This window comes from Herpailurus yagouaroundi, unplaced genomic scaffold (assembly GCF_014898765.1).
Source record: "Herpailurus yagouaroundi ecotype Mexico unplaced genomic scaffold, PumYag 28, whole genome shotgun sequence".
Taxonomy (NCBI): Eukaryota; Metazoa; Chordata; class Mammalia; order Carnivora; family Felidae; genus Herpailurus; species Herpailurus yagouaroundi.
Window position 1 is genome coordinate 148,974,665 of NW_024412376.1, and position 14,825 is coordinate 148,989,489.

The window sequence follows — 14,825 nt, forward strand, 5'->3', positions numbered from 1 at the left end:
ATGTTTATTTACTTATTTTTGAGAGGGAGAAAGAGTGTGAGTGGGACAAGGCAAAGAGAGAAGGGGACAGAGAATCCCAAGCAGGCTCCATGCTGTCAGCGCAGAGCCCAGCATGGGGCTTGAACCCATGAACAATGAGATCATGACTTGAGCCGAAATCAAGAGCCAGACGCTCAACTGACTGAGCCACCCAGGTGCCCCTCAAAATAGAGCTCTTAATTCATTCCCTCCGACTCCCCATCACAATCCTACCCACCTTAATAAATAGTTCCAGCATAAACCCAGTTGATCAGATGTCCCATATTCTTCTTTCTTTCTCCTTTCTCAACCTTCTGTTGAGACAACCCATTAGCATGTCCTGTTGGCTCTGCCTCAAGAAGAGAACCCAAATCCAACTATATCTTGCCTGCTTTTGCCATCATCTGGGTCTAGTCACCATCACTTGTCACCTGGGCTACTTCAGCAGCTTCGGTACAAGTCTCCCTGCTCCCATTTTTGCCTTTTTTCCCATAGTTGATTCTCCAATGGTAAATGGTAGCTAAAGTGACTTATTAAAAAGTAGAACAGAAATAGGCTGGAATACATCCAAACTCCTCACCATGACCCATGGGCCCTACACAATCTGGCCCCTGCTTATCTCAGTGAGCTCATCTCAGCCCAGTCTCTCTTGTTCACCACCTCCATCCACACTGGTCTTTTCCTATTGTTAACACACTCATAATAATTTCCTTCCTTACAGTTCTTTGTCTGGAATATTCTTTTCAAGTTCCTAAAAAGGCTGAGTCCCTCTTGCTTTGGCAAGTGCAACTTCTAAGAGGACTCTTTCCTAGCTACCTTCTCAATATACTCCCTTGTAGCATTTTCAGTCATTCTCTATCGTACTATCCTGTATTATTTTCCTCAAAATACTCATCAATGTCTGAAATTATCCTATCAATTTATTGCTTATTGTTTATTGTTCTCCACTGGAATATAAGTGTCTCAAAGGCAGGAATCTTTTCTATTTGGTTTATCACCATAGCCTTAGCATCTAGAACAGTTCTTGACATATAGTTGTCACTGAGGAAATGTATGTTGAATGAATGAATGAATGAATGAATATATGAAACTTTCAAACTTTCTGACAAGTCATCTAGAATGTGTTTGGAGGTTGTTTATATTGAAAATATAAGGAAATATATATTGAAAATACATATTGAAATAAGGAAACCAACTCTAATATCTTAAATTGGGTTTCCTGGGAAGCAGATACTGACATTGAGATGAGCACGTAGGAAATGTATAAGAGAGTGTTCCAGGGATCAAAACAAATGGAAGGGAAGGGAAGAATGTAGGATTGGACAGAGAGAAAAGTGTGGCTGTGAGAGTCCCCCAAAAGGCTGACGTCAATCCCAGTGGGAACTCCAAAGCTAGGATAGCTCTTCCAATTGGGTCCAGTTTACAGAGACTGACATTCCCATAATAGTAGGTCATTAGACATAGGCTACCCTGGTGAGGAGGGGTGCAGACACCAGCACTGCAATAGGTCTCAATGCTGCAATGAATCCTCATTGCCTCCTTCCTCTACTGCCCATCTACTTTACCCTCACTCTCAGGCAGCATCTTGGGTGCTCCTGATGGCTTACCTGGTAATAAAACCCAGGCCTTCAAATCTTAAGGGTCTGAGTCCCTGGTCATTATGCCATTCTCAGGCTATAGCTACTACATTTGTATATTTATTATCAAATTTAGAAAACAGAGTATCTAGAGGCGCTCAAATGAATCACCTGAGTGGAAAACATATTCTTTTTTATGTAGCAGCAGCCTTATCTCCTTCTGGTGACCAAAGCCAATTACTTCTGCCAGGATGGTGATTCCTCTTCCTGCCTTCTGGTCCCTTGGCATGAAGAGCTTAGAGAGCCCAGTTGACGGTCATGGTAGGAGTATTCCCTTTTAGGAACCAGGACCCTTAATTATTCAGAATCCAGACTTTCAGGAATGGAAAGTACAAATTCTCAAAATGAATCATTAGAAGTGAAGGAAAGTGGGGATACTCTTTCTCCCAACTTCTGATTTCCAGATCTATGTATTCTACCTATTGGGGAAACAGCACCATATAAAAGTCATTTATTTAGTGGGGTTTTTGTTAGTTTGTTAGAGAGAGAGAGACAGAGACAGAACACAGAAAGACAGAGAGAGAGAGAGAGAGAGAGAGAGAGAGAGAGAGAGAGAGAGAATCCCAAGCAGGCTCCACACTCAGCACTGAACCAAAATTAAGAGTAGGATGTCCACGGGCGCCTGGGTGGCTCAGTTAAGCATCTGACCTCGGCCCAGGTCATGTTCTCATGGGTTCTTGAGTTCAAGCCCTGCATCAGGCTCTGTGCTGACAGCTCAGAGCCTGGAGCCTGCTTCTGATTCTATGTCTCCCTCTCTCTCTGCCCCTCCCCTACTCTCGTTCTCTCTCTCTGTCAAAAAAAAATTAAATTAAATTAAATTAAAAATAAAAAGAGTAGGATGCCCAACTGACTGAGCTACCCAGATGCCCCCAAAGTCATTTATTTAGGATGTGCATCGCATTATGGTGGATGGCATGCCATCTTCATAAGATGTTGTCTCTGAGCCAGTTATCCCATCATACTCATCACTTCTGGGTATTGCACCATGTGATAGGAACAGTGTACCTCCTGGTTATGTGTCTGTTCCAGCATTTCCTTTAATGTTAAGTAGGTCCCTTTGTCTGACACAATAGTATGTGGAATCTCATAATGGGGGATTAAATATTCCATATGCTCATGGATAATGGTACTGGCTGAGGATCTGTGGATAGAGAAAGCAAACCCATACCTATTCTTGTCAAAATGTGTTTATTCTTCGCAAAATGAATGGCTACCCCTGCCAGGGTATCCAAAGTAGTTAACCTGTTATCAAGCGGTTTCTCGGTCTCTTGGAGAAGTTGTATCATGCTGGGCATTCAGTGCTGGTTTCTGTTATGAAAAGGTTGGACATTCAGTCGTTGCAACAATTAGATCAGCCTTGTTACGTGGGACCCAGGCTGTTGCATCCACATATAGCCTCCATCCCTGCTACCATGACAATTTCATTCATTTGCCCATCAAGCGAGCAGTGGAGTGGCTGATGACAGAGGGCCTGTCTATCACCGGATGATATGTGGTTTATCAGTGCCTCTTCTATGATGGATGTTCTCTGATACGCATTAGCATATGAAATAAAGGTCTTCGCACTCTGTGCCCACTTCAACTGCATGGCTTTACCCTAATCCTCACTGTCTACCATTGTCCCCCCAGTCTTCCAAGCTCTCTGCTTCCAGACCCCTGACCAGATGGTCAAGCTATCCAGCATTGCCCCCGAATCCCTGTGTTCTCACTTCTTCGCAGGCAAAGCGGCTGACTGAGTGCGACGACATCTCCTTACCGCTAATCTTTCAGGACCATGCTGAGTGAGGCGGCAGTGCAGCCTCTGTTCATTTCCAGCTTTCACCAACGAACCCAATCGAGCCATTTATGAATCCATCTCAGGCTTTTCCCTCTTGCATCACCCGATCACTGAGAGGGGAGATGAGCGGCGGTGTCCCGGTAAATATGTAACAAGCAGCTTACTGAAGAAAAGGAAAAAAATATGTGATTTGCAGCATTGGCTCACTTTCGTGGGAGAAATACTTCTACTGTGGTCGGTTTCCAACTATCCGCGGGATGTCAGCGGGATGGCAACATTCCTGAAAATTCAACAATGAGCTCGCGCGAGCTGGTGCGAACTGGCTCCAGCATACCATTACAGCTGAGGGAGGGGTGGTGTAGACCGGGGGGCGGATGATTGAGCTACATGCCCGCTTCCCGCTCTGGCAGTTTTGAGCTTTCTGGTTTTACTGATGTCCAGTCCTAAAGGTTCCTCTTCCACCTGGGCCCATCCTACTCTATGGTTTGGAGAAAGTCATAGAACCTAGCTCACGAGGGGTACTTCTAGTGTCATGGTCACTTGATGTTCTATGATAAGGTACCTGCCTCGGTTGGGGCCTGACAGTACTCCCAAAGCTGTTTTGTGAAAGGTGTTCAACTCTCTGTCTTAGTTGATGGGGTTTTGATCCAGAATCCTATGGATCCACATTGTGATTCTCCAGTTGTAGTTACGTAAAATCCATGTGACATCTCTTTCCGTCACTGATATCCCTAATGCCATAGGATCTGCTGAGCGGTATGGCCCAGAAGGCTAGCTGTTTGCCCTCCAGCCTGGACCCGTGGCAGAGTCCTTTCCGGCTGTGTCACCCAGTGAGTTGGAGCAGTACTTCTGGGAACATATTGCTTCTTAAAAAGATTTTTTTAGTGTTTATTTATTTTTGAGAGAGAAAGAGACAAAGCATGAGCTGGGGAGGGGCAGAGACACAGAATCTGACACAGGCTCCAGGCTCTGAGCTATCAGCACAGAGCCCAACACGGGGCTTGAACTTGTAAACCACGAGATCATGACCCGAGCTAAAGTCGGATGCTTAACCCACTGAGCCACCCAGGTGCCCCGGAGTATATTGCTTTTAGAACTTGAAGAGACCAACCTGGCAGGCATTGTGCATGATGGCGAGGAGGGGATGTCCCCGCATAGCGAAGATCACTAGACTCTAGAAAATTACTTATGGGGCAGGCTCTTGAATCTTTCAAGGTTTGCCTCCCTCAAGAGTGCATGTGAATTACCAAGGCCTCCAGACTCCCAGCCACTCATTTATTTGGTCTCGCTAGTATGATGTCACCAATTTCCCAGACCAGTGTGATATTCTGTGGGAGGTCCAGCTGGTTCATGTCTCCTTAGGCTCTGTTATAACAGAGGACGGCAGAGTTAACACAGCACTGGGGCAAGTCTATAAATGGAAACTGTTGCATACTCCAAAGGAATGTGAATTCTGATTCTTGTTTTGATAGGGATAGAAAAAGGGTGGATTTGCCAGATCACTGCCACATGTCACATACCTGAGTCCATGCTAATCTGCTCTGGCAGAGGTAACACACCTGACACAGCAGCTGCCATTGGGGACGCTATTAATTAGGTTTGCGATAGTCAACTGCCATTTTCCAGAATCTGGCTGGATTTTGCAGCGTCCAGACCAGTAAATTAAATGGAGGTATGATGCAGACTCCCACCCATCCATCTTTCAGATCTTTAAGGGAAGCAACAATTTTTACCTTCTTTCTCTCATTTCTTTTTAATGTGGCAAAATATATACATGATGGTTGCCATTTTAACCATTAAGTATATGGTTCGGTGGTATTGTGTTGTGCGTATACTCATCTCTAGAAAGGTTTCGTGTTTCAATGGAAACTCTGTACTCATTAAACAAGAAATCCCCATTTCTACCTCTCCCCAGCCCCTGACAACCACCATTTTACTTTCTGTCTCTATGAATTTGACCACTCTAGGCACCTCACATGAGTGGAATCATATAATACATGTCCTTTGGAGCAGGGAGGGGCAGGGGGAGAGGGAGAGAGAGAGAATCTTAAGCAGGCTCTATGCCTAGCACAGAGGGGGCCGGATGCGGGGCTCGACGCGGGGCTCCATCTCACAGCCATGAGATCACAACCTGAGCTGAAATCAAGAGTCATTAACCAACTGAGCTACTCCATTTTACATTCTCAACAGCAGCGCACAAGGTTTCCAATTTCTTCACATCCTTGCCAATATTTGTTTTGTTATAGTAGCCATCCTAATGGGTGTAAAAGTGGCTTCCCATTGTGTTTTTTTTTTTCTTTTAACGTTTTATTTATTTATTTTGAGAGAGACAGAGACAGCATAAATAGGGGAGGGGCAGAGAGAGAGAGAGGGAGAGAGAGAATCCCAAGCAGGTTCCTAGCTGCCAGCACAGAGCCCAACGTGGGCCTTGAATTCACGAAACCACAAGATCGTGACCTGAGCTGAAACCAAGAGTCGGACACTTGGTGTCCCTCCCAGGTGACCCTCCCATTGTGGTATGAATTTACATTGCCCTAATGACTAGTGATGTTGAGCATCTTTACATGTACTTATCGGTCATCTGTGTATCTACTTTGGAGAAATGTCTATTAAAATCCTTTCCCCATTTTCAAAAAAATGTTTATTTTTGAGAAAGGGAGGGGGAGGGGCAGAGGCTATGAAGTAGATTCCCTGCTAACAGGAATGAGCCCACCTCGAGGCTCAAACTCTCGAACTGTGACATCATGACCCAAGCCGAAGTCGGAAGCTCAACTGACTGAGTCACCCAGGTTCTCCTGAATCCTTTATTTATTTTTAAAGTAAGCTCAACGGACTGAGTCACCCAGGTTCTTCTGAATCCTTTACTTATTTTTAAAGTAAGTTGTTTTTCTTGTTTCCCTAGGTTGATTTTGTAACTGTTTTCTATTCCTTATAGTTTTTTCTTTATTTCTTTTTTCACCTGTTCTTTTGCTTGCCTTCCGTGATTTAAATTGAGCATTTTATATAATTCTATCATATCTCCTCTCTTTATTTAAAAAATTTAAAAAATGTTTATTATTTATTATTGAGAGACAGAGTGAGAGCGGGGGAGGGGAAGAGAGAGGGAGGGAGACACAGAATCTGAAGCAGGCTCCAGGCTGTCAGCACAGAACCCAATGCGGGGCTCAAACCCAGGAACCATGAGATCATGACCTGGGCTGAAGTCGGACGCTTAGCCTACTGAGCCACCCAGGTGCCCCTATTGTATCTCCTGTCTTAATGTGTCCCTTACACTTAAATTTAGTTGTTGCCATGCACACCCTCTTGGCTCCTGCAGGTACCTGTTAGCTAGGTCTTACAGCCTTTGTGGGACAGGGTCACTTTCCAATATTATCAACCCTAAGATGTCCCTGGAATATCATATGTTGTGACTTCACTTTATTGCCTAGTAGTCAGCAGGGGAAGTGGGGGTATATCCTGAGACAAGTGCATTATTATCCCGCAGACAGGAGGCCTGTCACTAATTCACAAGCAAGGACCACTAGCTTTTAATAGGGAGGAGTGGGGCATTTGGGCAGTCTCAGCAGGTTGAAGGGAATTTAGAAATTCAACATTGTTCAGGTGTACCAACCTAAGTGCCCCCATCCCATGTGTGACAGTTCCACTCTTTCCCTACCAGGGCCCTGCCTTTGACATATCACGTCTGCCTAAGTTGAGAGTTTAATCTTTGCAAGTTTCCACTTGGCTTTCTGTACTGTCAGGTTTAAGTCCTGGGACTGGTCCTCAGTGTTCTCTGCCTTCCCACTGCAGGAGATGAGAACTTCTTTATATGCTCCCAGAAGGTCTTCTGGTGTTCACACTTCCCTTTGAATTGCAGATCTACCACTCTAATCATTGATTATCTCTCCAAAGCATCAACTCCATTTAGCATAGCCATCACATCCTATATGTTTACAGTTACTATTTCCCTCATATTTTGACAGCAATGCATGTTCTTTCACTATATACCACAGGCTCTTTGCCAGTACACCATGGGCAAAACTTTTAACAATTGCCCTGTTTTCTCGTGGTAGCTATGTTCTACCCATCAACACTGATTCATTGTGGGCCGGCGACCAGTGGCCAACTTCAAAATGCAACCACGGCGTCTGCTTTCTTGGACCGTTCCTGAAACCAAATCTTTTCAAGTGGGTTCCATGAAAAGTAAACTCTGGGGGCGCCTGGGTGGCTCAGTCGGTTAAGCCTCCGACTTCAGCTGGGGTTGTGATCTCGTGGTTTGTGGATTCGGGCCCCGCGTGAGGCTCTGTGCTGACAGCTCGGAGACTGGGGCCTGCTTCGGATTCTGTGACTCCCTCTCTCTCTCTAAAATAGATAAACATTAAATTTTTTTTTTTTTTTAGAAGTAAACTCTGAAGCAAAGATCAATGTTAAGGAAGTTTATTAAGGAGTACACTTAGGACCAACACCGGTGGAAGGGAAGAGAGGACAGCAGGATCAAACAGTGAAAAAGATGGGCTGTGATGCTTTTGCATAATGCAGGATTTGACTGGCCTTTGTCCCTGGTTCCTGAGAGGTAACTTCTAAACCCTTGGAATTTCCCAAGTGATAGGACTGTTTTTGCCATTTTATGGTGGGTCTTTGGACCACATTTGAGTTTGTTAATAAGATGGTTCAGGGTGAGGGCTGGTCATGCCAGAAAGACAAACCCTGTGATTAAAAGGTTGAGGTTTTGAGGGGCGCCTGGGTGGCTCAGTCAGTTATGTGGCCAACTTGGGCTCAGGTCGTGATCTCACCCGTTTGTGGGTTCGAGCCCTGCATCCAGTTCTTTGCTGCCAGCTTGGAGCTTGGAGCCTGCTTCAGATTTTGTGTCTCCCTCTCTCTCTGCCCTTCCCCTCCCCCCCCCCCCGTCTCTTTTAAAAATAAACATTAAAAAGAATTTAAAAAAAAAGTTTGAGGCTTTGAGCCTCTCGACATCAGCCCAACCTCCTGACCTTTAGGGAAGAGAAAAGGGGCTGGAGATTGAGTTCAATCATGGGGCTAATGATTCAATCATGGCTACAAAATGAAACCCCAGTAAAAACTCTGGATACTGAAACTTGGTGGAGCTTCCTGGTTTGTGAATACATTCACGTGCTGGGAGTGTGATGTGTCCTAATTCCACAGGCAGAGGGTACAGAAGCTCTGGGTTCAGGACCCTCCCAGACCTCATGCTATTTCTTCATCTGACTGGTCCTAATTCGTATCCTTTATAATAAAATTGTATTTATAATGATAGTGCTTTCCTGAGTTCTGTGAGTCATTGTAGCAAACTAGTGAACCTGAGGGGGTTGTGGGGGAACCTGAATTTGCAGCCACTTAGTCAGAAGTGCAGGTGGCCTGGGCCCCCGGAACTTGTGGATGGCATCTGGAGCAAGGCCAGTCTTGTTGAGTACTATACTCCTAACTGTGGGGTCTGAGCTAACTCTCTGGGTGGTTACCGACCGAACCGTATTGCAGTACAGAAGATGCCATTATAACAACAGCCCCAGATGACCTCGCAGGGAGCTCTGACTCTGGAGCTCACAGTTGTCCCAAGTTAGGAAGAAGGACGAGGCGCATATACTTCCACACTGTATTCAAAATGCCATCGGGGACCTTCCCTTAGCCAATGAGCTTCCTGAAAGGAGCTGACAGCTAAAGGATGTCTGCAGGTAGCCTTCTTGGGAACTGAGGGATGTCTTTCACTCTTGGCAGGATTTCCATGGCCAATCATAGTGCCAACTACACTTTGTAACCATTTCTATCCATTAAGTGGTGGAGAGAGGACAGGGTGATTAAAGGCAGTACTGAAGATTCTTGCAAATTAGTAGGCATTTTGCTGCTAAAGAGAATCCAAAGCGGGGGATTTGTGGCAACTGATCCTGGCAATTGCTCAAGGGTGATCATACTGTCTTCACACTTAAAACTTTAGGATGCCCTCCTGTTTCTCTTGGGAAGGATAAAGTCTCCACGTCCTTAGCAAAACCCCTCAGGCTCTGCATGATGTGGTCCCTTCTTGGATCTGCAGGATCATGTCTTCCTCATCTCGTTGCAGTCATTTGTTCGGTCTATGGATTGCATCTGACCTTTGAAAGTTTTGGGGCCTTTGCACGGGCGTTTTCTCTGTTTGGAATGCTTTCCTCTTTTTGTCTGACCAATTTGTACCCGTTTTTTAGGTCTTTGTTTACATGTCTTTTTCTCAGGTCTCCCCTAACACTCATTCTGGTCAGAACCACTTGTTATATGTGTGCAGAGCACCTGTCCCCTTTAGATGGCCCTTTTGGCGCTTATCAGAACTTTAACAAATGACAGGTATTTTCGTACGTAGCTGTTTAATGCCTCTCTTCCTTTGATAAGAGTTACGAAGGCAGGAGCTATGACTATTTTGTTCTGTCTAGTCTCCCCAGGACTAAACTCAGTGCCTGACATGGGGGTTTAATAAACAGTCATTGAGTAAGTACATGAAGTAATTAAGACAGACAATAGTGATGCAGTGTAGTGGTTAATAGTGTGGCTCTGTAGTCAGGCTGGGTTCAAATCTTCCAAATCCTAACTTGTCTACCCAGAGCTCTGTAAATGAGTCCTCCCCTCGTACAATGTCGAAAATTCAGTTTATCAGTCCACATTGAGTTTGTCAGATTCGTGGAACTTGTCCTTAATAACCAAACTCTAGGAGAACAATGTGGAATAAGAATACCTACTTAGCAGCAGCACAGCATAGCACTTAAATACAGTCTGGGAATCCCAGAACTGTGATCTTGCCCACAGTGCTTAACCCTGTCTGTGCATGTTTCCTCATCTGTAAAGGAAGTCTAGCTCATAGCACCTAGCTGAAAGTTGTTGTAAGGGCCAGATAGGTTAAAATATACAAGAAACAGGGGCGCCTGGGTGGCTCAGTCGGTTAAGCATCTGACTCTTGATTTCCGTTCAGGTCATGATTTCCCAGTGGTGGGATCGAGCCCTGCATCAGGCTCCACGCTATCAGCCCAAAGCCTGCTTGAGAATTTCTCTCTCCCTTTCTCTGCCCCTCCCCAGCTCGCTCTCTCTCAGATAAATAAATGAACTTAAGAAAATATTTATGTACGTGAAACAGTGTCTGGTATGCATTAAGTTCTTCACATGCATTTGCTATTTTCATTATCGTTAATTTAGGTTGGAAGGCATCTCTGACTGGACATTTGGAGCTGGTTAGTTGCATAAGACGTTCCCTCCAGGTGAATAAATTCATGCCACAGACAAATAATAGATCAAAGGTTTGTCTAGTAGATAAAGAGTTGGTGTAAAGGAAATATTTGCTGGTATTTCCAGGAAGCTCTAGGGACCTGGTGGGTGGCTCTTCTCTCTTCTAGGGCCAGCATCTAGGCACAGGACTCTGCCCCTCCTTCCAAGCAGTGAGAACGTTCTGGCAGATTTTGGCTTTTTGTTCCCCTTATTATAGATTCCAGAAAGGCCACTATCTTTTGGTAGGTATGGCTTTTCTTCATTCAGATTACAACACAATTGATTAGGTTATCCTTTTCTTTCAGTACGACCTAGGACCAAGGCGGAAGCATCGCTGTCTTGATTTCAGATCCTCCTTCACCAGGTCTCCTTGCACATTTAAGACAGGCTGATTCTCTTAGGGTGGATAGAATTCCTACTTCTCCATCATTATTTCGCCAAAATTTTAAAATTTTTAAAAAAAAATTTTTTTTTTCAACGTTTATTTATTTTTGGGACAGAGAGAGACAGAGCATGAATGGGGGAGGGGCAGAGAGAGAGGGAGACACAGAATCGGAAACAGGCTCCAGGCTCTGAGCCATCAGCCCAGAGCCTGACGCGGGGCTCGAACTCACAGACCGCGAGATCGTGACCTGGCTGAAGTCGGACGCTTAACCGACTGCGCCACCCAGGCGCCCCTATTTCTCCAAAATTTTAAAGTACTTAATGGTAGCCTTCAAACTGGGAAACATATGCTCTGGGTGCAGAGACCCACAAAAGTCATAAAAGTCATTTCACCCCAACAATTTTCTACGGCTTTCGGATAGCTATTATGACCGTATGACTTACCTTCCCCAGGCTCAGTGTTCACATCTATTAACACCTACCTTGCAGTGTCACTGTAAAAATGAGGGCAGAAGTAGGGTTAACACTGGGGAATCCCATAATAGGCACACAGGGGGTAAAAAAAGCAAATTACGCCTTTACTGCCAGTTTCCTCTATTCTGGGAAAAAAACATACATACAAACAAAATATAGATTGAATACAGGCCGCCCGTGCTAGTTAAAAAAAAAGGGGGGGGGGCAAAAGGGATCACGGAGAGTTTTGACATTTTCTCACCTCAGTTTCCCTGACATAATTGAAAGGGGTCTGGTCAGTGGCTGCAAGTTCTTTTAGATTTGGAGTTATAAAATACTGGGTTCCAAATTTGGCTCTGCCCTGTTTTTGCTGTCATGATCTCGATTAGTTTCTTAACCTCTCATGGTGTCAGACTCCCCTAAAGCCAGGATAATGGAGACGGATAAAATTTCCTAAGCAGGACTAGACTGTCTCCTCTCTGAATTTCCCAAATCAGAAAGGCCGGAAGGCCATAGTACATATACCTCTGAGCAGCCGCACCGTTGGCGGACAGAGGTCTCAGGAGGGAGGAAGCCGCCGAGGCGGAAGGAGGGCGGGCCTGGGATTCCCGCCTACGATGCGTGCGCGCGCACCACGCACGCATGCACGCATAGCACGCACAGCACGCTGCGGAAGCGCGCGCGCAGGCCCGGCCCTCGCCGCCGCCGCCATTTTAGCTCCTGGTTCCGGCCGCACGGTGTAGGCTGTTGTAGCGGGAGGGGTGGGGGTCCTCCAGAGTTAAGTAGCTGCCCTCGACTGTACCAATACAGCCGCCAGCTTCTTTTTCTTCTTCCTTCAAATCCGCGCGCTTGCAGAGTCCGAAGATGTCCAAGCGGCACCGGTTGGACCTGGGGGAGGATTACCCCTCCGGCAAGAAGCGTGCGGGGACCGATGGGTAAGCCAGGCCGGGGGCGCGAGGCAGCGGCTCGGGCTTTGTTGGGGTCCCCGCGGAGAGCGGGCCAGGGCCGGCCTAGCCACGTCGGCCCTGGAGCCCGACCCTTTGTTTTCCTCTGGGCTTGGCTCACTAGCGGCGGGTCGGGGAAAGCGGCGCCACTCCCGGTGTTCGGCTGGGCAAGGGCGCGGGGAGATGTGTGGTGCGGCCGCCGCCCGGCCCAATCGGGAGGGTGGAGAGGCCTGCGTGGCCACGAGGGCGCCTCCTCCCCGGGCCGAGCCAAGCAAGAGTCACTTCGAGGGGAGCAGCCGGGAGGAACCGCGGACCTCGTGGCCTGGGTTCCCGGGTAAGGCCTGGAGGGGGTGGGGGAGGGCGCGGCGGGAGTATTCCCTTCCAAGGGCACCAGGTATTTCTCAGGCCGAGCGACCGCGGAGAGGACCTTGCGGGGGTGGGGGGGGGGCGGCGGGGTGCCCCGCAAGGAGAAACGCGGAGGCCAGAAAGTGAGGGAAGCGCGTGGATTCTTGTGTAGGTTGGGATGGGGGTGGCGGGAGTTGAGTGAGGCGTGCGGACGAGTTCTCGGGGGAAGGGAGAGTAGAGGGCCTGCGGGAGAAAGGAAAATGTGGAGTATACCTGATGGGCACGAGGGCTGGGGGTTTGGAGCCACTGCATTTGTAGTTTGGCGGGAGAGCTTGTGTCTCGGTCCATTCAAACACTTCAAAGTAGATACTAGGCAAACTTCCGCTCTCTGCGTACGCTCCCGCCATCTCCTTTATTTCCTGCTTTGGCTAAAACTGGTTGTTGGGCATCCCTGGGATGGGAATTAGAAGGCATTTCCCCCCCCCCCCCCCAGAAGTTCTCGTTTTCTGCCCCTCTGCTAGTAGCTTTCGAAACAGGCAGACACCTTTCAAAACGTTTTTAGTGTTTATGGCAAAATGTCGCCCGTGGGGACGTTGTTGGGGAGTTGAAATAGACTCGTGATGTTTCCGATTGCTTTCTCTTCGCATTTTCTGAAAGCTACAGAGGAATTTAACAGTTGACTTTAGCAATTTCATCAAAATCGTCTCTTGTCCAGTGTGTGTTTTCATTCCTGAAGTTCAGAGATTTATTTGGATAATTCAGGCTAGAACACAAAAGTCTGAGTATCCAAATACTTTTCACAGTTTTATCCTTGCGTATGTGGAGAGAGCGTAAAGAATCACTGTGTCAAGCCATCTATATAACTTCTGTGAATTTTTGTCCGCCCAGAGTTCTTCATTTGGATTGGTTTCCAGGTGTCTGTTCAGTGTCTGGAGTATAAGCCAGGGTAGGGTGTACTTTTTGATACCTTCCCGTGTTGAATGTGGAAAGCAGAAGTATGTAACATTTTAATCTTGTGATTTTTTTAGTTTTACAATGTTAGACATTCGTTTTCTCTATTTTTAGGCTATTTTCTTTTTAGGATCTCTCCTCCCCTGCCCGCAGCAAAACTTTAGCACATTTGGGTTATAGTGTTACAGACTCCTTAGAGCTGGAAGTGACTTTGAAGAGTATAATCAGCTCCACTCAAGGGATGAGAGATGGAGACTCCGTGAAGGTGGCTTGGGCTCTTAGTGTGTAGCTGGATCTGGAACCTTGATCTTTTCATTCTCACTCTTGGCCATTTTCTTTACAGCACAGACCATGGCTGTAGTTAAGTCAATGCAGCCTATCTTAATGACATTTGTAACGGGTTGTAAAGTAGGGAGCACTTGGTTCTTGGTTCCTGTGAAGTAAAAATAAATTGCATCATCTGGCTAAGATGCACCTGATGTCTCTCACACGAGTTCACGTTGGAACAAAATACACTGGGATGCAGTGAATTCATTTATTCATATTTGTGTGTATGTGCACCATTTAAATGCTTTTCTTGAGATGAGTGGTTCCATGGTACATATAGAGCTGATCCCTTTCTCTTGAACAGATATGCTCTGTAAAAATGTGGACGTTTTCGGGTCTGCGATGGTGACCCTGTGATTCTCTTGGATATCACATGACATCTACCTGTTGGTGAAGGAGAGTTCTTTGGAATAAAGCCCAAGTTCTGAGATATTCTGGAGAGAAGTTTCTGTACGCATTTCTGTATCACTTCTCACAGAACTAATTTTCTTTAACAGTGGGTTACAATGTTTGATAGTGCTTGGGTTCCTCCCCCCCCCCCCCCCCATTGGATAATTTTAAGAGTTAACTTGTGTTGACTGCCGTGCAGTCTTGAAGGGTTTTTTGTTTTTGGTCCCAATAGTTATTAGCAAGTGGTTTTATCTAAGGGAATAATAGGCTTGTCCGTCTTATGAACTCCACTGCTGAAAATGGCTGGCCCATTTCCCCAGAGAAGGAAGGTAATTTGGTGGAAGATTTCATTTAGATTCAAGTTCCCAAACTGTATCTGGC

The 14,825-nt window shown here is 46.3% G+C and overlaps 1 protein-coding gene and 1 long non-coding RNA gene across 3 annotated transcripts in view; one reads left to right on the forward strand and one right to left on the reverse strand.

Annotated features, from left to right (window-relative positions):
- LOC121037435 (uncharacterized) overlaps positions 1-12,102 on the reverse strand; it is a 57,146-nt gene extending 45,044 nt beyond the window's left edge. The window contains exons 1-3 of one of the 2 annotated variants that reach the window (XR_005793780.1): positions 11,750-12,102; positions 3,412-3,595; positions 2,827-2,963 (exon numbers count right to left, since the gene is read on the reverse strand). This is a non-coding gene — a long non-coding RNA (uncharacterized LOC121037435). Of the gene's footprint in view, positions 1-2,826; positions 2,964-3,411; positions 3,596-11,749 lie in introns of those variants that run through there. The other variant, XR_005793781.1, reaches the window with a different exon arrangement.
- A 111-nt stretch (positions 12,103-12,213) lies between these two features.
- DHX15 (DEAH-box helicase 15) overlaps positions 12,214-14,825 on the forward strand; it is a 61,854-nt gene continuing 59,242 nt past the window's right edge. The window contains exon 1 of the mRNA XM_040486880.1: positions 12,214-12,422. Coding sequence (XP_040342814.1) covers positions 12,352-12,422 — 71 coding nt within the window. The 5' untranslated portion in view covers positions 12,214-12,351. The remainder of the gene's footprint in view (positions 12,423-14,825) is intronic.